This window comes from Macrobrachium nipponense, chromosome 1 (assembly GCF_015104395.2).
Source record: "Macrobrachium nipponense isolate FS-2020 chromosome 1, ASM1510439v2, whole genome shotgun sequence".
Lineage (NCBI taxonomy): Eukaryota > Metazoa > Arthropoda > Malacostraca > Decapoda > Palaemonidae > Macrobrachium > Macrobrachium nipponense.
In genome coordinates, this window is record NC_087200.1 from 202,665,693 (window position 1) to 202,686,535 (window position 20,843).

The following is a 20,843-nucleotide window of genomic DNA, read 5'->3' on the forward strand; positions in this document are numbered from 1 at the left end:
AGGGAGCTCTAACACAAACCAGATCACCTAACCATTCTAATGTTAGTAGTACGAATAGAAAGAGATGCCTACCCACATCCTCTTTCCAACAACCATAAAAAACACAATACAAATAACAAGGGAAAAATTTACAAAGGATGTGCTTCAGCTCCCTGCCCCAGCACCGAATCCGCCAATACGTACGGGCCTAACGCGAAGCACTTTTCATACGTAATCTTGACGTCTCTAAGGTAGTGGTTCGCGAATACTGAATTGCATCTCCAGAATGTAGCTTTCATCAGATTCTGGAGTGACATATTCTTGCCGAAAGCCAAGGACGTAGCAAGGGCTCTTACCTCGTGCGCCTTGACTTTCAAAAGCTTGAACTGATCCTCACCGCAAGCCATATGTGCTTCCTTCACTAGACTTCTAATAAAGAAGGACAAAGCATTTTTTAGACAATGGTCTACTGGGATCCTTTACAGAGCACCAAAGTCTGTCCTCAATGCCCTTAAGAGTCTTCTTCCGCTGGAGGTAGTATCTTAAACTCCTCACTGGGCAAAGAGTCCTTTCAGGCTCTTCCCCTACCAGGGGAGCTAAACCTGGAACCTCAAAACTCCTGGCCGGCAAGGATTTGGAGGGGTTCTCGTTCTTGGTCAGAAAAGAAGGAAGGAAGGAACAAATCATGGAATCTCCTTTGAAACCTACCCTTCCTTCTAGAGCATGAAGCTCGCTAACTCTCTTGGCAGATGCTAAAGCCAAAAGAAACAGAGCCTTCTTCGTAAGATCTTTGAAAGAGGCTGACTGGGGTGGTTCAAACTTTGAGGACCTCAGGAAACGAAGAACCACATCCAGATTCCAGCTTGGAATTTCAATCGAGGCTTTCTTGCAAGTTTCAAAAGATCTTAGCAGATCATGTAGATCTTTGTTGTCAGAGATATCCAAGTTTCTGTGTCTAAACACCGCTGCTAACATGCTTCGATATCCTTTAATGGTCGAAACTGCAAGACTGCATTTTTCCCTGAGAAATACCTGGAACTCTGTGATTTGGGTCACAGAGGTACTGGAAGAGGAAAGCTTCTGGTTTCTGCACCAACGGCGAAAGACGTCCCACTTCAACTGGTAGACTCTAAGGGTAGAGGGCCTTCTCGCTGAGGCGATAGCCTTATCAGCCTTTGCTGAAAACCCCTTCGCTCTGACAAGACTTTTGACAGTCGAAAGCCAGTCAGACTGAGAGCGGGGAGGTTTTTGTGATACCTGTCAAAGTGGGGCTGTCTGAGCAGATCTACTCTTTGTGGAAGAGCTCTTGGAAAGTCCACTAACCATTCCAGTACCTCTGTGAACCAATCTTGGGCTGGCCAGAATGGAGCTACCAGCGTCATCCTTGTCGCTTCCGAGGCCGCAAACTTCCTGAGGGTTTGACCCAGAATCTTGAATGGAGGAAAAGCATAGACATCCAGACCTCTCCAGTCTAGAAGGAAAGCATCCACTGACACTGCGTCCCGGGTGGCTGAGATTGGGGAGCAGTAAGGAGGTCTATCCTCGGCGTTCTTTTTGCTGTCGCGAATAGGTCGATATGAGGTCTGCCCCATAACCTCCACAGGTCTTGGCAAACTTCCGAGTGCAGAGTCCACTCCGAAGGGAGCACTTGATTCTTCCTGCTGAGGAGGTCGGCCCTGACATTCCTTTCTCCCTGTACGAACCTGGTGAGGAGAACGATCTTCCTTGCCTGAGACCACACAGCAGGTCCTTTGCTGTTTCGTACAGGGAGAAGGAGTGTGTCCCCCCCTGCTTTCTTATGTAAGCCAAGGCTGTTGGTGTTGTTCCGAGTTGACCTGAACTATAGGTAATTTCGGACGTGTGGGGCTCGAAAGCTTTTAACGCCAACCACACTGCCATCAACTCTTTGTTGTTGATGTGCCAGGACACCTGTTCCCCCTCCCAGGTGCCTGACACTTCTCTTGACCCTAGGGTCGCACCCCAACCCGTCTCCGATGCGTCGGGAAAACAAGATCTGGTTCGGGTTCGGCATGTGTAGAGACAGACCTTCTGCAAAACGGAGAGGTTCTGTCCACCACAGAAGGTCCTTCTTGATTCCTTTTGTATCTTGAAGGGAACTCCAACTCTTGCGAGAGATGCCTCCAATTCTGGTAACGGAAGAATTGGAGAGGTCTGAGATGCAACCTTCCTAGAGAAACGAATTGCTCCAGCAAGGAGAGTCCCCCCAACAGACTCATCCACTCCCTCGCTGTGCATGCATCTTTCTCTGGGAAGGTCGTTAGTTTCTCGCGGCAACGAGCAATCCTCTCTGGAGACGGATATGCCCGAAAATCCGGAGAAACCATCCGAATCCCCAGATATATCCGCTCTTGACTGGGGATTAACCGAGACTTCTGGAAGTTCACCAGAAGTCCTAGCGAACTTGCCAAAGTAAGTGTCTTCTGAAGGTCCTCCAGACATCGTTCTTGTGAGCTTGCTCTGATCAGCCAATCGTCGAGATAGAGCGACAGCCTCACTCCCTCCAAATGTAGCCACTGAGCTACATTCTTCATTAAACCCGTGAAAACTTGAGGGGCTGTCGAGAGGCCGAAGCACAAGGCCCTGAATTGATAGATCTTCCTTCCCATCATGAATCTGAGAAACTTCCGTGAAGAAGGATGGATAGGCACATGGAAGTAAGCGTCCTGAAGATCTAGGGACACCATCCAGTCCCCTGGACGAAGAGCCGCCAACACTGAAGAAGTCGTCTCCATAACGAACTTCCTCTTTTCCACGAAGACATTCAGGGCGCTTACATCCAGAACCGGTCTCCATCCTCCTGAGCTCTTGGGAACTAGGAACAGTCTGTTGTAAAAACCCGCAGAATGAGGATCTTTCACTAGTTCTATCGCCTCCTTCTCCAACATAAGATCTACTGCTAGAGAAAGGGCTTGATTCATGATGGGGTCCTGTACTTGGCTACCAACTCCTTGGAGTCCGTCCGTCAATGGAGGTCTTGATAAGAAGGGGATGAGGTAGCCTTTGCGGACAATCGAGAGTGACCAGTTGTCCGCTCCTTTCTGGGCCCAGACGTCGGCAAACTTCAGTAGTCTGGCACCCACTGATGTCTGGAGAACTTGAACACTACTTCTTCCCTCTGATTGATCTAGAGAAGGTCTTCCCTCGTTTAGCGGGTCTAGATCCTCTAGAAGAAGAAGCTCTGGCAGGAGGGACTCCTCGAAAGGGCTCCTGCCTAACGGGAGTCTCTTTCTTGATTTTAGCCTGGAAAGAAGAGCGAGGCTTCCTAGTAGACTGGGCTAGCATGTCCCTGAGTACCTTCGCTGAAAGAGCACTAGCAACATCTTGAACTATCTTCTTAGGGAATAGTTGAGGAGAGAGCTGAGAATAAAGGAGAGAGGCTCTCTGAGCGTGAGATACTGATTTCGTCAGGAACGAACAGTATACAGATCTTTTCTTAATTACTTCCGCTCCGAAAAGGGAAGCGACTTCGCTCGATCCATCTCTCACAGCCTTGTCCATACACGTGAGAACACTGTTGAGATCCTCAGGTGAAAGGGAATGCGGGGTCTGCGTCTTCTTGGCCAACACGCCCAAAGACCAGTCAAGGAAGTTGAATACTTCCAAGACTCGGAACATTCCCTTCAACAGGTGGTCAAGCTCATTCATCCCCCATGTCGTCTTGGCAGACATGAGGGCAGAGCGTCGAGAGGAGTCCACCAGTGAAGAGAAGTCCGAGTCTGCCGATGAGGGAAGAACAAGGCCCAAGGGTTCTCCAGATTCATACCAGAACCCTAGCTTTCCAGTAAGCTTAGAAGGAGGGAAAGAGAACACCGTCTTCCCTTTCTCTTCCTTCGAAAGAAGCCACTCGCCAAAACCTCTAAGCGGCTTCTTCATAGAGATTGCAGGTTTCATCCTAACACAGGATGAAACCTTCGAAGTTTTCGAGGTCGAAAAAAGCGAGAGAGGCAAAGGAGGGGCGAGAGAGGCAAAGGAGGGGCGACAGGAGAAAGGGCGTCTCCGAATTCCTGAAGCAACAGGTCCGTTTAGCGCTTGTAAGAGGAACCAGAGGAATCTTAAGGGATTTCTTCTTCCGAGGGATCCTGTTCTTCTTCAGCTGAAGATCCTTCACGATCCTTACGAGGATAGGCAGTCTTGTCCTCAGCAGAGTGTCCATCTTTGGAAGAACGTCTGTAAGACGACTGACACCTAACAGGAGAAGTCAAAATTTCCGTTGAACGTCTACTTGCAAAATTCTTCTTGTCCGGATGAGGGCGTTCCTTAGGCTCTTGGCGCCTAACGAACGCAGGGCGAAAATCAGGCGAAGAGCACCTACTAGGCGAAATGCGTCTATCAGGCTCATAGCGCCTGTCTAAAGGAGAGCGGCTGCCTGGCGAAGAGCGCCTGCCATGCGAGAAGCGCCTATCAGGCTCTTGGCGCCTGCTGAGAGAAGAGCGAATCTCTGGCGACGAGCGCCTACCAGGTGAAAGGCGTCTGACAGACTCTCGGCGTCTGACAGACTCTCGGCGCCTAACTCGAGGAGAGTGAAAATCAGGAGAAGAGCGCCTGGCGGAGAAGCGCGTAGGCGGGAAGTCTGCGTCTACCAGGCTCTGGCGCCTGCCTAAGCGAAGGGCGGAAGTCGGGAGAAGAGCGCCTGTTAGGCGAACAGCGCCTGTTAGGCGAACAGCGCCTGTCTGTCGAAGGGCGCCTGGTCACAGGAGAGTGGAAGTTTGAAGGAGAGCGGCTACCAGGAGAAAAACGCCTACCAGGCTCCTGGCGTCTGCCAAAGGGAGAGATCCTGTCTCGAGACAAGCGCCTGTCGGCGGAGGATCGTCTACGGGAAGCCTGCCCCTCGTCCAACTGAGAAATGATGCCCGCAGGAGAGCGCCTGTCCGTTGAAGAGCGCCTCGTATTACGATCCAATCCTGGAGAGAGGGCGGTTACTGACGAATAGCGTAAACCTGGAGAAGAGCGCCTGGACTTCTTTACCGGGAGCGATACGTCCTTCCTACGACAAGAAGTCACAGTCAAGGAGTCAGCCAGAGCCGTAATCTGCGCCTGCAGACTAGCCAAAATACGCACAGGAGATTTCCCAAAGTCCTTAACGGGAGAAGCAGCTCGATCCTTACTAGGAGAACGAAACTCCAACGAAATCCTCGGTTTCTTCACTTCCAATCCAAGATCTTCCTAAAAAACTTCAGGGCTGGAGGGAAGAGCGGAAGAAGCCTGCTAGGCTCTCTTCGACGGCCGAGAAGCTTCCGAGGAGCTTCAACCACGCTTAGGCGAAGGCGAAGGTGAAGACGAGAAGCATTGCCGTAAGACTTCTCTCTTGGCGCTATCCAAGGTAGCCTGGGAGCGAACATCAGGCGCTACCGAGGGGACGCCTGACCGGTGGGGATTCTCCCTAACCTTCCTGCGGCTTTCGACTTTCCTCCTCCACTGGGTCTGGGAGTCTGGAAGAGGTCTAGGCCTAGAAGCATTAGGGAGCCGATCAGACGCACCCTCCACTGCACTGGGATCACTGCACATATCACTATCACTCTTACCTTCTAGCGCTTTAATCTTCAACTCCATGCTGCGAATAGTGGCTCTCATATTGTCCACTTCCGAAGGCGCATCTTCGGGTTCGATGCAGGGAGCAGGGGCTGAAACTGGTAAAGGAGCTACGTCTACAACAGGGTTATCGACTTCAAACTCGCTAGCGCGAGACCTACTAGAACTCCTAGATGAAGCTTTCCTAACCTTGTCTTTTTCAAGCTTTCTTAAATAAGACGAAAGCGCCTTCCATTCTTCTTCATTCAAATTACCACATTCTCTACAAGGGTTAATAAATGAGCAGTCATTCCCCCTACACTTCATGCATACTGTGTGAGGGTCTACCGCAGCTTTCGGTAGCCTCACCTCACAATCGCTAACAGAACAAACTCTGAACATAGTTGATTTCTTAATCTCTAAATCAGACATAATGAAATCCCAAGAACAATCTAAAGAATAATAAAAAAAACGGTCCACAAATCGCAAATGCCAAGCCAAAGAGCAGGTACTTCACCAAAAGTCCGATGAAACAATCCAGGGCGAAAACGAGTAAGAATCCAAAATCGAGTATCGAAACAACAGATGTAGTCGACATCGGCGACAGAAAAAATATGACTGGAAAGGTGGATTGGTTCATACAACCCCCACCCAGCGGCGGGTAGGGTAGATCACCTGACCTACCTGTCGCGTTTGCCGCGAGTTTTGAATTCTGTCGTGACGTCAGAGACGTAAGCTAAGTATATATCTGACAGGAAAGTTCATGTACAAAAATGTTTATTCTTGAAAGTATTTGCAAAGTTCAAAATCCTCTGCTTAAATGTGATAAAATAGAGATCTTTTTAAAATTAGAATATTCAATTACTTAATCTATACAAGGAAGTGTAAATTAAAACTTTTTTATAACAATCAGATTTTTGAATAGACATGTAAATAGACCAACAGGCAGGTGATACCCGAAGTGTAGAATTCCACCAAAGGAGCACCTATAAATTGAATACTTACACAAATGTATACCTGTGTACCCTCTTTTAGGTGTTCTCTACATATAACCTTATCCTTCGTCTACTTAAAGGCTCTCCAACTTACCTCCTGGCTTGCAACAAGAGCAGTTTGTGCCATAGCAGGCAGAGCTGTCAATTGCACCATTACAAGTACTCCAGGCGTCGGGTTTCATGCACGTGCCATTAGCAGCATCACACTGGGGCTTTTCAATGCAGACAGTAACATCTGAAATGACCAGTAGTGGTGAAAACACTCTGCAGACACAGTAGTAAATGCTTAGCTCATCAAATGAGGTCATTCAGCACTTATGAAAACTGAGAGCAAAGGGGGTTTTAAGGCGTAACAGGAGGAAAACGTCGAAGTTGCACTATGAAACAATTATTAGGAGAGGGTGGAAAGTATGATGAAAGAAAGAGAATAAACATGGAGGCATAGAAAGAAAGAAAGAAAGAAAGAAAGAAAGAAAGAAAGAAAGAAAGAAAGAAAGAAAGAAAGGGGTAATGCTTACAGTGCAGTGTGTGTGGCACTACCCTCCTATGAGGTAAATAATGGCAAGAAATGTCCATATTACCAGAGAACAGCACCCAGAATGAAGAGGAGGTCTAGCCATTTTTTCGTGTGGAAAGTCACTTACCGGGAATGCAGCAACCACAGTACGACTCACTGTAGCCTTCATGGTAGACGGTAGCGTTGCATTGGAAGTTACTATTCTTGTTGAAACATTGTCCTCCATTACTGCTACACTTTTGAAGAGGTGTGCAAGCTGGAAGTTTGAAACAAAGAACGTTAATCTTACTCTTCATCTTACAGATGATATGACAATTTGTCGAAAATTGCATTTTTCCTAACTATACAAACCTGAGGTCCTTTAACAATAGGAAGGTAACTAGCGGCAGCTGGGACGGTCGTAAGCTTCGAACAAGGGGAGAACGGTAGTTAACTGCTTGTCCGATCGTGCGTGCGCCCGCGTGCCCGAGAGGTGAAGAATCACTTTTGCTTTAGGCCCATGCAAAAAGTTGCAGAGTGAGGGGTGGCATGAGGTGGGACTATATGTAAAGGACCTCAGGTTTGTATAGTTAGGAAAAATGCAATTTTCGACAAATTGTCATTTGTTCCGATACGTAATACAAACCCTCGGTCCTTTAACAATAGGAAGACTCACTTATTGGTGGGAGGAATCTGAGTCTTTTTGGTGAACAGACTGGTGTTCGTCCAACCCTGGAGTGCCTCCCTGGTCGTAAGAGCAAGGGAGGGATCCAAACCTCTGTCCGATTGATCGGGGTGTGCACCGCAGGATCAATGGTCAGACCTCTGGGCCAAGTACTAAGAGAGAGGCAAGCGTATCTCTTCGTACCAGCAAGCAGAACTTGTTCCTGTTTGCAAGAGACAATCATAAAATGATGGGTTTGTCTCAAGATGGCATCCACTTCCTCCCCCTTGTTGGAGGAAGTGGTGGATATTTACTCCTATCCCTACTGAAAGGGATAGGATGGTGCTCTATTGAGTAGCTTACCTGCATCTCGTCCTTACCCAGCAGGGTGACGACCGTGTCCCTCTACCCAGAGGTAGAGGGGAGAAAAAGATGGGAAGAGGAGCCAGTCACTCTCATTCACTCATCCATTCTTACGGTCACACCAGGACTCGATGCTGTTCAGCCTGCGAGGGTCTGGGTTAACTAACAACGTGTTGAGCAACCACCACGGTTTTCCCAAGGAAAAAAGATCCAAGGACCTGTGGGCAATATCCCGAAGGTAGAAGGAGGTGCATGCGGTCCGGTTGGACCAGGCCCCTGCCTTCACTACCTGCGCCACGGAGAAGTTCTTGCGGAATGCGAGAGAATGATGAAGAGGCGTCCACACTCATCCTGGGTGTCGAGTTTCTTCAGACAGCTCCGTCGCGCCTTCACAGGACAAAGCAGCATAGCCTTCGTATCGGAGGCGGTGAAGTCCATTAGGGAGGGTATTGTGAAGGACTCGAACCAATCGTCAGTGACCGACGGGTTCTGAGTCTTCGCTACGAAGATCGGTATGAAATCGAGCGTCACAAATCACCATCCCCTTATGCTTGACTTCGCAAGAAAAGTCATGCAGTTACCTAAGACGAAAAGAAGGGAATAGTCGTATGACCTATCCCTCTTCTCGACTTTGGTTATGTACAGTACTCATACTGACAAGCTATTAAGACAAAGTAATGATTGCTCTGGAACAACCGAACTAAGTCCACAGCGTAGTTCGTAACTGACTCGAGCGCTCTGACAGCTGCCGACTGACTGGTTCGGAATCGGTAGTGAGGCAAGTTGTCCAAGCATCCGGGAAAGTCACGTGACCTTCGCCCTTTAAAGGGTTATGCTGAGAGACCAAACAAATAATATATTTGTTAGTCACCGATGCCGGACGGCGCGGTGATGATTCTCTTAATGCATAAGCTCAAAAGGCGAAAGTCAATTGCCTTCAAAAGACCGAGGTCCTTGATGGCAAGATACTCTCATAGACGTTGAATCTCAGCTAAGGAGAAACAACACTATGTGATGTTGAAGACAAAGGTAGGCAATGAATGCAACCTACGTCTTCCAGCTGAATTGAGAGAAGGAATCTCAAGATTCTGAACCTGTGCTTACAAATGACTGAAAACGCTAACCGCCATTTCATTGCTGTCCGGTGAGAAGTCGTAGTTGCAATGAAAGCGGGGCGTTCTTCAGTAATGAAAACACAGGGGAGAGCCGCCTGAAGAACTGCTTCTCATGGGCTGAATGTTTGGAAGTAGAGCTGGCAGGTGTGGGAGTAGGCGATGTCTTTCAATACATCTGCTAATCCGGGGTGGACAATGAACAATTGCACACCTCCGAATACGAGATATTTTGAGGACAAACTCAGATTCCGCAAAAATCATTCGCATTATCGTGATACGATGCAGCAAGAGACTATTACAGAATTCTGTTACTGTGCGGTAAACAGAAAGATGAGAGTTGAAGAGATATCTCTGTTTTAAATTCTCGCAATACCAAAGACGATGAATACTAGTGTCACAGCAGTAGAAGGTCATTCATGTATGCGAGAATCCCCGCTAATCAGAGACCTAAGTCCGTGATTGTTGGGCAGAGATACGGTTGGTAGTCAATCAAAGCAGGGGAGAAAGACAACCGACCGTTCATCTCGAGGCGGCAGCTGGCACTGAGCTGCCTCGGGCAGTTCAATACACAGTAGTTGTCGCTGACTCGTCATCCTGAGTTGCCAGGTAATCCTTTTCCATGAAGGAATGCGTTCGGCTAGAACCACCGAGCATAAAAAGATATGCTCGAGCAATTATATTTATGCGAAACGAATTTCGGTAAATATAAAAGCTTAAATGGTGTTGTTGTGACAACACCATAAGTATATAAAATTGAAACTGGAAACTCCAGGGAGGTTGCAGGCAACCCCGAGTGCAGTTTCAACTTAGAATAATTCTCGTCTACGTCGCAATCCGTTAGAGTAACCAGGATATGCGCCTACCCCTCGGACCATTCAACTGCTTAGCAGAATCATGTCGCGAGGTTAATATACGTAGTATATTTTGTAGGATTCTGAACAAACGATCTCCATCCTAAATTCTTTCCCTTCAGAAAACAAAATAAGGATTGGAGATCGACCGCCTTCGATCTCTAAGAAAGAGAGAGAAGGAGAAGTCTTCCCCGAAGGAAAGCTTCAATGGTGCACAGAATAATGAAGACGAAAATTCAAGCCAAACTGGATATTCCCGTCCGTTCTCTCTAATCCAGGGCTGGCCGCCACTGTGAGATATCTTCCTTCGGCGACAGTCTTCTTCCAACACTAAGAAATCCAGGAATTCGAGCATTCGGCGAGATCCCCGATTATCGTGGTAACAATTATCGGGAATACTCGTCTAACTCCCTTGGACAGTGGTCTCGCCATGTGTGCTAGAAATTCTGCAGAATTCTAAGCGCCCAGCGAAACCCCCACCGGATTCGTTAAACGAATATCAGTTGGTTGTCCTCTCGATTCCCGTAGAAATCGGAGATGGTGCAGGGTCCCTCCTCCACACGACCGGGTTAACGTCAGGTAGGACCGAAGGTCCCCCCGGTAGCGCAGTCCCCAATCGTGGGATCCTACAGAGAAGTCTGTAGGATCCTACCCCTTTCCCTCATAGCCGTAAGGAGAGAGGGAATGGGGAAGGAAAAGGATATTGCTCGCCCTTCCAGCGGCACTAGCATTTGGAGACGTGAGTAGGAGCAGCCATCACCTCGCGGTGATGGCCTTCCTCCCACCCCCCTCCCCCCGAGAAGGGTTACGAACTCGTGCTGTAGGTAAGCCTCTGCCACCACTGTGAACTTCGTCTGGGTGGGGCTGATCGACACCTGACAGGAGAGCCAAAACCGTCCTCTGACTCATTCCCAGTCCTCGTCGAGATCGAAACCTCCCAGGAGGACGGTATGGGGGGGGGGGGGGGGGGGGGTGGGGGGGGGGGGGGGGGGGGGGGAGAAGAGCTGCAATACTCCGAAAAAACGCCGCTGTCGCAGCAGAGGAGGGGAAGTAGCTTGCCCGACCGGCTAGACCTGAGCGAGCCTTCTCGTCCGGAGACGAGAGGCTCTCCTGGTTCAGAACCGAGTCGAGAAGCTCTTATCGCTGCAAGCCCACCGTCAGTCTGGTTCCCTACTCGGGCTCGAGAACGACTTGAGCCGTGGAGCGGCGATCCTTTCCCCAGGTCGTTGTGCTGACGAATCAGTGCAATAACCTGGGCAAAGTTACTCTGAATCTCGGAATTACAGCGTCTTGAGGAGTAGGACCGTCCAGTCCCTCCAACAAGAGCAGCTCCCAAGACCCTCCTCCTTCAGAAGAACGGACCAGCAATCAATATCCCTGACGGTGGGGTTTGCCTCCAATCACTTATGCGCCGGTACGTCCTGGGCTGGTACCTAAGACCATACCTGGCTACGTGCCGGCGTCCGTGACGGGATCGTGAGCGGCGCCCACCTCTCACGATCCACTCCTACCAGACCTGAGCGCTCCCCCCCTCCCCCCCGGGGCCCGCTGGCAAGGACCCAGCGTGCGTGGGGGGTCTGCAGACCGATCACCAACCCGCGGCCTCGACTGGAAGCACGTTTGACCCCTGGTTCCCCGGTGCGTCAGACGAGCTGCTGCTGGTCGCCCTATCCGCGCGGTCCCTGTGGGAGCGGCGGTCAGGTGATTTGCAGAGCTCGCTTTCGCGGTGAGACCGGTGAGCGTTCTCACGGCGCGTCAAACCGCTGGTACCAGCCAAGGCTGGTACCGATGGTCGGGGGGACCTATTCCCAGCCTCAGCCCGTGGCTGGTCAGAGATCCGTCACGTCTACCATGGGTTACCAGCCTGGTCGCTGTGAGAGCGGCCCGCTGGCCTGGCGAGAGTCACATTGAAGCGGCTCTCACCAGCTTTCTGCTCCGTGCGCGGTCCTGGCGCCGAGCAAACTCTGGCGCCAAAATTTTGGCTATACGCTCTCCCGCGAGAGATCGTATACTCGGAACTTCTCGAGAACGAGAGACCGAGCCGGAACCTGGCGTAGCGGCAGCGCTGCAAACACCAGGCGAGGAAGTACCGGTGGTAGTCGGTACGCCTCTGGTCCCCGTCTTCTTCTTCCTTGTGGAAGGGGAGACGGGCCCTGTTCCCGAAAGGCAGGAGGACCGGCAGAAGAAACCCCCCGTCCCAAGGCGTGGAACGAGCCCTTAGAAGTTCCCGAAGGAGTCTTCTTACGGGGAAAACCTGTGTTACCAGCTGGTCGCTGCGAGAGCGGCCGCTGGCCTGGCGAGAGTCACCTGAGCGGCTCTCACCAGCCTTCTGCTCCGTGCCGCGGTCTTGGCGCCGAGCGAACTCTGGCGCCGAACCTTTGGCTGCACGGTCTCCCGAGGGAGAGCATACACTCGGGATCTCCCGCGAACGTGAGACCAAGCCGGAACCTGGCGTAGTGGCATCGCCCCTAGCACCAGGCGAGGAAGTACCAGTGCTAACCGATACTCCTCTGGTCCCCGTCTATCTCTTCCTTACGGAAGGGGAGACGGGCCCCGCTCCCGAAGGAGCAGGAGGGCCAGCAGAAGGACCGCCCGTCCCACCCCGGTGGCCGGGGGGACGGCCCCTTAGAAGTTCCCGAAGGAGACTTCTTAGGGGGGGAGGCAGCCTTCTCTTCTTCGGCTTAAGGGCCTTAGAAGTCGAAGGGGAAGAGGCAGCAGCAGACAATAAAGACGAAGATGACACCTTCCTCTTCTTCGTCAGCTCACGCAGGACAGTCGGCAGGTCCTCCATCCAGGCCGGAGTCGGGGCTATTGCCGAAGCAACACGGCCCGACTGCACCTGTCCGGGACCTGGGACTGGGGAAGACACACCATGGGCAGGACCAGCATGGACAGGCGCAGGAAACAGGAGCGACAGGAACAGCGGCAGCGGTAAACACAGAAGGGACAGCCAAGCCAGTAGTGGGAACCACATCAGCGGCAGGTACGGCAGGCCCAGCCATCGCCTCGTAGAATCGTCGGCAGCCAGCGGGAACCGGGGTACTGGCGGCCGGTCCAGGGGCGAGCTGCTGGAACAGCGGAAGTCTGGGGCAGGCAACACGAAGAAAACACAGGCGGCGGCGGCATAACCCCCCTCGGTACGGCGGCGACCGGCCCTAGTAGCGGCAGACGGTGTCACCGACACAGCATGGGGAGTGTAGACCAGCGGGGGGAAGCAGCATAAGCGGCCGTGGAGGTTGTAGTGGAGACCGCTCCAAGGTCACCGCCCCAGACCTCGCTAGACGCTGCAGCAAGATCGTGGATGCTAGGCACGCCCTGCAGCTGCAGTGGTCCATACCTGTCCAAGGTCGTCTCCCACGGATGTAGCACCTGCGGTAGCACAGACAGATTATTAAGAGGGGTTCCCTCACGCACGGGGGGGAGACATGCCCCACCCCGAACGCAAGGAAGACCCCAAATATAAAAAACAACGAGGAAGCTGAGCGGGGGGCAGGAAAGAAGACGAAGAATCGGATACCAAGGGAGTCGCGGGAGAGCTTTCCGACGACTTCCTGGCAGACCTTTGCTTCCTCTACCCCCGCACAGCAGTGAAAAGTAATATGAAAATGAAACAGAATACTGCACTTGCGATTCACTTCATAGAACTTAAAGGGGGAAAGATCAATTGACTCGGCGCGAGCGCGCCCGCCCTCGGCACTGAGACATAAATCAAGGGTATCAATTTCATGAAAAGAGCGAAAATCGCCGCATCTACGGCGATAGCTCCATGTTGGCTCATAATTAAGTAATGAAAATGAAAACAGTGTACTTAAGAGTTTCATTTTCAAGTCAAACAAACCATTAGTAGAAAACACAATATAAACAAAGCATACGACGATGAAGCGGGCAGAGAGCGATGACGAACACGTCCTTCACACCCGCGGCCGAAAGCAAAAGTGGTTCTTCACCTCTCGGGCGCGTGCACAATCGGACAAGCAGTTAACTACCGTTCTCCCCTTGTTCGAAGCTTACGACTGTCCCAGCTGCCGCTAGTTACCTTCCTACTGTTAAAGGACCAAGGGTTTGTATTACGTATCGGAACAACTAAAGTTTCAAATCAATTCTCAACCATGGTCGTTGTTTTACACCAAAGCTTTCGTTCCTAATTTCACCAGAAATCTGGTGTGAAATCTAATTAAATTGAAGGGGACATCAATATAAATTTAGAAACTCGAATATCCTTTTTAATCCTATATAATAAATCCTATATAACAGGGACGAGTGCATTGCTGACTTAAACGAGGCGCTGGAGGTACAAGAACAGGATATTAGTGCACAAGAGGTGAAAGATGCCTTAAAATTTGTAAAAAATGGAAAAACTGCTGGTGTGTGCGGGATAACCACAGAGATGCTGAAAGCTGGAGGACGAAGGATGATAGAGGCCCTAAGAGTTGTTTTTAGCATAGTTTAGAGAACAGAGGTGGTACCAAATGATTGGAAAAAGGCAATTATGATACCAATATATAAAAACAAGGGAAGTAAAAGGGAGTGTGGTAACTATCGGGGCAAAAGTTTACTGTTAGTCTCAGGGAAGATATTCATGAGAGTGATACTTAACAGAAAAATGATATTGTTATAATACAATAAAGTTTCATACATACTTACCTGGCAGATATATACATAGCTAAGACTCTGTCGTCCCCGACAGAAATTCAAATTTCGCGCCACTCGCTACAGGTAGGTCAGGTGATCTACCGGCCTGCCCTGGGTGGCAGGACTAGGAACCATTCCTGTTTTCTATCATATTTTTTCTCTTCCACCGTCTCCTTGCGGGAGGCTGGGTGGGCCCTAATCGTATATATCTGCCAGGTAAGTATGTATGAAACTTTATTGTATTATAACAATATCATTTTCATACAATCAACTTACCTGTCAGATATATACATAGCTGATTGGCACCCTTCGGTGGAGGGTAAGAGACAGCTACTTCTGGAATAGACAGGTAAACAACATATGTTGTAGGTATAAAAAACCTTGGTTCCTACCTGATAGGTGGTAGACTTTGTGGCTGTAGCCCAGGAGTCTGCATCACCTCAAGAAACTTTAGCGAGATATGTGATCTATGGCCAAGCGTTCTTGTGGGTCTGCCGAAGGGGTCTTATCCACTTACTCGGCAGAGCCTGAAAGGACTTTGTCAATGGGTGCTGATCCACTTATATGACAACACACCTTATGAAGGAGCACACAACCAATCCCGACCACCTGATCCTAACCACCATGTTAGTATTAAAAATTGCTCCGAGTTATCCCCAAACTCTTCACAACAACCATAACTCAAACCAAATTGCACACGCACACAATAATTTTCCAAAAAAAAATTTTATGATACTCATCCAATAAAAGATATCACAAGAGTTCCTTACTGAACGAAAGTGACTGGCCGCCCGTGCGGCACCTGAAACCGCTCAGCAGAAAGTCTAGAACATATCTATTAGACTTATGCATCATTAAAGGATTGGTGTTAGCTCCTGTACCCAGGATTGTGCCCACAGACACGAAAGGACCTAAAGAAAAAACATTTTTCGTAGGTCACACGAACGTCTTTAAATAGTGAGAAGCAAACACTGAATTACACCTCCAATATGTCGCTTCCAAGATATTCTTTAGGTGACATATTCTCTGAAAAGAGACGTAGCTACTGCTCTCACCTCATGAGCTCTCACTCTCAGGAGTTTCAAAGAGTCATCGTGCAAGCCTTATGAGCGTCGGTAATGACGTTCCTGACAAAAAAGGCTAAAGCATCCTTGGACATAGGTCTTGATGGATCCTTCACCGAGCACCAGAGACCTTGTCTAGAACCTCCCAACTGTTTCTTTCTCTGCATGTAAAACTTTAGAGCCCTTACTGGGCAAAGAGACCTCTCAGTTTCCCTGCCGACTAGACCCGATAAGCCTTTAACTTCGAAGTTTCTCGGCCAGGGATTCGAAGGATTTTCATTCTTCGCCAAAAATTAAATCTTTGAATGAACAGATGGCTGAATCTAGTTTGAATCCCACTTTATCACTAAGGGCGTGCAGTTCACTAACTCTCTTAGCCGTCGCCAGTGACAAAAGAAACAAACATTTTCTCGTTAGGTCACGAAACGAGGCCAAATGCAGAGGTTCAAATCTTGCCGAGGACAAGACTCAGGACCACGTCGAGATTCCAGTTAGGGGGAGATGTAATATGATATTGTTATAATACAATAAAGTTTCATACATACTTACCTGGCAGATATATACATAGCTAAGACTCCGTCGTCCTCGGACAGAAATTCAAATTTCGCGGCCACTCGCTACAGGTAGGTCAGGTTGATCTACCGGCCTGCCCTGGGTGCAGGACTAGGAACCACCCTTCCCGTTTCTATCATATATTTTCTCTTCACCTGTATCCTTGCGGGGAGGCTGGGTGGGCCCTAATCGTATATATCTGCCAGGTAAGTATGTATGAAACTTTATTGTATTATAAGAATATCATTTTCATACAATCCACTTACCTGTCAGATATATACATAGCTGATTGGCACCCTTCGGTGGAGGGTAAGAGACAGCTACTACTAGAATAGACAGGTAAACAATCTGTTGAGGTATAAAATAAAAACCTTGGTTCCTACCTGATAGGTGGTAGACTTCGTGGGTGTTTTCCCCGTAGTCTGCATCACCTCAAGAAACTTTAGCGAGATATGTGATCTATGGCCAAGAATTCCTTGTGGGTCTGCCGAAGGGTCTTATCCACTTACTCGGCAGAGCCTGAAAGGACTTTGTCAATGGGTGCTGATCCGCTTACATGACAACACACCTTATTAAGGAGCATACAACCAATCCCGACCACCTGATCCTAACCACCATGTTAGTATTAAAAATTGCTCAGAGTTATCCCCAACTCTTCGCAACAACCGTAACTCAACCACAATGCACAAGCACACAATAATTTTTCAAAAAAAAATTTTATCTAATACAGATATCACAAGAGTTCCTTACTAAAAACTGAATGACTGGCTGGCCGGCTTGTGCGGCAACTGCACTTGTTCAGCAGAAAGTCTAGAACATATCTATTAGACTTAAGTAGTAAATAAAAAAAAAAAAAAAAAAAAAAAGTTAAGGATTGTTGTAAGCTCCTGTACCCAGGATTGTGCCCGCAGACACAAAAGGACCTAATGAAAAACATTTTTCATAGGTCACACGCACGTCCTTCAAATAGTGAGCGCAAACACAGAATTACATCTCCAATATGTCGCTTCCAAGATATTCTTCAGCGACATATTTCTCTGAAAAGAGAGAGACGTAGCCACTGCTCTCACTTCATGAGCTCTTACTTCAGAAGTTTTAAAAGAATCGTCCAGTGCAAGCCTTATGAGCGTCCATAATTACGTTCCTGACAAAAAGGCTAATGCAATCTTAGACATAGGTCTTGATGGATCCTTCACTGAGCACCAGGCCTTGTCTAGAGCCTCCCAACTGTTCCTTCTTCTTTAAGTAAAACTTTAAAGCCCTTACCGGGCAAAGAGACCTCTCCGGTTCCCTGCCGACGAGACCCGATAATCCTTTTATTTCGAAGTTTCTCGGCCAGGGGTTCGAAGGATTTTCATTCTTCGCTAAGAATAATTCCTTGAAGGAACAGATGGCTGAATCTACCTTGAACCCGACTTTGTCACTAAGGGCGTGCAGTTCGCTAACCCTTTTTTGCCGTCGCCAGTGACAAAGGAATAAACATTTTCTTGTTATGTCACGAAACGAGGCCAAATGTAGGGGTTCAAATCTCTCTGAAGTCAAGAACTTCAGTACTACGTCTAGATTCCAGTAGTGGGGGAGAAGTCATTCTAGACTTCTTGGTCTCAAATGACCTAATCAGATCATGCAGATCCTTATTGTTTCCCAAATCTAGGCTCTATTCCTAAAGACGGCCGATAGCATACTCCTATAGCCCTTTATCGTGGCTACGGAGAGGTGCGACTCTTCCCTCAGAAATAACAGAAAGTCAGCTATTTCTGCTACAGAGGTACTGGAGGAGGACAACTTCTTTGACTTACACCACCTTCTAAAAACTTCCACTTGGATTGATAACCCGGATAGTGGAAGTTCTCCGGCTCTAGCGATCGAGCTTGCTGCTTTACTAGAAAAGCCTCTCGCTCTGACAAGTCTTCGATAGTCGAAAGGCAGTCAGAGCGAGAGCGGGGAGGTTTTGATGAAACCTCTCGAAGTGTGGTTGTCTGAGAAGATCCCTCCTTTGTGGAAGGGATCTGGGGAAGTCTACTATCCACTCCAGTACCTCTGGAAACCATTCTTGAGCTGGCCAAAAGGGGGCTATCAGGGTCATTCTTGTCCCCTTTGAAGTCACAAACTTCCTGGAGTACTTGCCCCAGAATCTTGAATGGGGGAAATGCGTAAACGTCTACCTGAGACCAAATCTAGTAGGAAGGCGTCTACTGCTAGAGCTCTGGGATCTTCTACTACTGAACAGAAGACTTCCAGTCTCCTCGAGAGGAACGTGGCAAAGAGGTCGACATGAGGAGTTCCCCAAAGGGACCAGAGCTTGAGGCAAACTTCTGAGTGGAGGGTCCACTCGGTAGAAGGACCTGGTTCCTCCTGCTCAGCCTGTCCGCTCGTACGTTCTTTACTCCCTGAACGAACCTCGTCAAGAGAGAGATGTTCCTCTGGGATGTCCACAACAGCAGTTCTCTCGTGAGTTCGTAAAGGGCATACGAGTGAGTACCTCCTTGCTTCCGAATGTATGCCAGAGCGGTTGTATTGTCCGCATTTACTTGAACTATTTTGTTGCAAACTAACGGTTCGAAGCTCTTTAGAGCTAGGTGTACAGCTAGCAGTTCTTTGCAGTTTATGTGCCAGGACACTTGAAGAGCATTCCAAGTGCCTGACACTTCTCTCTTTCCCAACGTTGCTCCCCAACCTTTTTCCGACGCGTCGGAAAACAATACAAGGTTTGGGCTCTGTATTTCCAGGGAAGTACTTTGTTTTCCCTCAGTGGGAGTAACCACCATTCTAGATGACGTTTTATCAGATCTGGAATGGGAGGAAAAAAGTCCGAGAGTAGTCCTGTCTTCATGTTCCACGAACTTTGAGGAAGAACTGAAGAGGACGGAGATGAAGTCTTCCTAGGTGAAAGAACTGTTCGAGAGCGAGGAAAGGGTCCCTAACAGGCTCAACCATTCCCTCGCCGAAGTCCGTTCCTTCCTTAGGAAGAGAGAGACTTTTTCTAAGCCTCTCGCTAGTCTCTCTTGAGAAGGAAATACTCGAAAACCCCGAGAATCCATCCGAATCCCCAGATAGACCAAGTTCTGGCTGGGGATCAGTTGGGACTTCTCGAGGTTCACGAGTAATCCTAAAGTCTTTATCAGGTTTAGTGTCACATTCAGGTCCTCCAAACACTGTTCCTCTGACTTTGCTCTGATAAGCCAGTCGTCTAGATAAAGAGATATACTGATTCCTTTCAGATGAAGCCATCTCGCCACATTTTTTCAAAAGGTTCGTGAAAACCTGAGGCGCCGTCGACAGGCCGAAGCACAAGGCTCTGAATTGGAAGATCCTTCCCCCCGTCATGAAACGGAGGTACTTCTTCGACGAAGGATGGATCGGGACGTGAAAATATGCGTCCTGGAGATCCAGAGACACCATCCAATCCCCTTGGCGAAGAGCCGCCAGGACTGAAGCAGAGGTTTCCATGGAGAACTTCTGTTTTTGAACAAACTTGTTCAGAGCGCTGACGTCCAGAACTGGTCTCCATCCCCCCGAGGCTTTCGCAACCAAGAAAAGACGATTGTAAAACCCCGGGGAGCTTTGATCCAGCACAAGTTCTATAGCTCTCTTGTCCCACATCTGATCCACCATTTGTTGAAGAGTATCTTTCAACACAGGGTCCTTGTAATTGGCGGACAATTCCCTTGGAGTTGACGTCAGGGAGGATTGTCCAGGGAAAGGAATGAGATATCCCTTCTGAAGAACCGACATCGACCAAGGATCTGCGTCGATGCGAGTCCAGGCTTCCGCAAATCCCCGGAGCCTGGCACCTACTGGTGTTTGGAGGAGCGTCACTTCACTTTCCCCTTTTAAAGGGGCGGAACGAGGCTCGACCTCTCTTCTCGGTCGTTTTCCTTTTAGCGGTAACTCTAGTTGGAGGGCCGCCTCGAAAGGGCCGAACAGGAGTAGACGTCCCTTTCTTTTCTCCCATCATTACTGGTCTCTTCTTCCTGGACGATTGCAGGAGAAGATCTTGAGTCGCTTTTTCCGTCAGCGATCGTGAAATATCCTTCACCAACTGTGACGGGAACAGAAAATCAGACCTAGGGGCGAATAACAACGCTGCTCTTTGAGAGTGTGATACTGCTTTCGTCAAGAAAGCGCTAAACACAGATCTCTTCTTCAAGAGACCTGCTCCAAACAAGGAAGAAACTTCCCCTGAGCCGTCTTGCACCGCCTTGTCAATACATGACAGAATTGCTAGGAGTACCTCCGGTTCCAGCCCTTCAGGGGCATGAGCCTTCTTGGACATCACCCCAAGGGACCAATCTAGGAAGTTAAAGACTTCTAGAATTGTGAAAAAGTCCCTTGAGGAGATGATCCAACTCAGAAAGGCCCCAAGTAATCTTAGCTGTGTGAAGGCTATGTCTCCTGGATGCGTCTACCAGACTGGAAAAATCAGCTTCAGCTGAAGCAGGGAGAGTGAGACCCATATTCTCCCCAGTCTGGTACCAAATCCCTCTCTTGCCGGTCAGTCTAGGGGGAGGCATGCAAAAAACTGTCCTTACTAGCTCCTTCTTAGTAAGCATCCAGTTATCCAGCGATTGCAGCGCTCTCTTCATAGAAATCGTCGGTCTCA

The 20,843-nt window shown here is 49.1% G+C and overlaps 3 protein-coding genes across 20 annotated transcripts in view; 1 reads left to right on the forward strand and 2 right to left on the reverse strand.

Annotated features, from left to right (window-relative positions):
- LOC135220022 (uncharacterized) overlaps positions 1 to 7,331 on the reverse strand; it is an 875,986-nt gene extending 868,655 nt beyond the window's left edge. For 5 of the 6 annotated variants that reach the window (XM_064257335.1, XM_064257334.1, XM_064257329.1 and 2 more), the window contains exon 1: positions 6,598 to 6,702. Coding sequence is in view for 1 of the 6 variants with exons in the window: in XM_064257338.1 (XP_064113408.1) it covers positions 6,598 to 6,738; positions 7,148 to 7,316 (310 nt within the window). In the remaining 5 variants the exon portion in view is untranslated. Of the gene's footprint in view, positions 1 to 6,597; positions 6,739 to 7,147 lie in introns of those variants that run through there. The other variant, XM_064257338.1, reaches the window with a different exon arrangement.
- Positions 1 to 20,843, forward strand: part of LOC135220025 (CD209 antigen-like protein E) — a 677,021-nt gene that overhangs the window by 500,845 nt on the left and 155,333 nt on the right. The window lies entirely within an intron of this gene.
- LOC135220027 (CD209 antigen-like protein E) overlaps positions 1 to 20,843 on the reverse strand; it is a 596,816-nt gene that overhangs the window by 455,495 nt on the left and 120,478 nt on the right. The gene's annotated exons all lie outside the window — the stretch shown is intronic.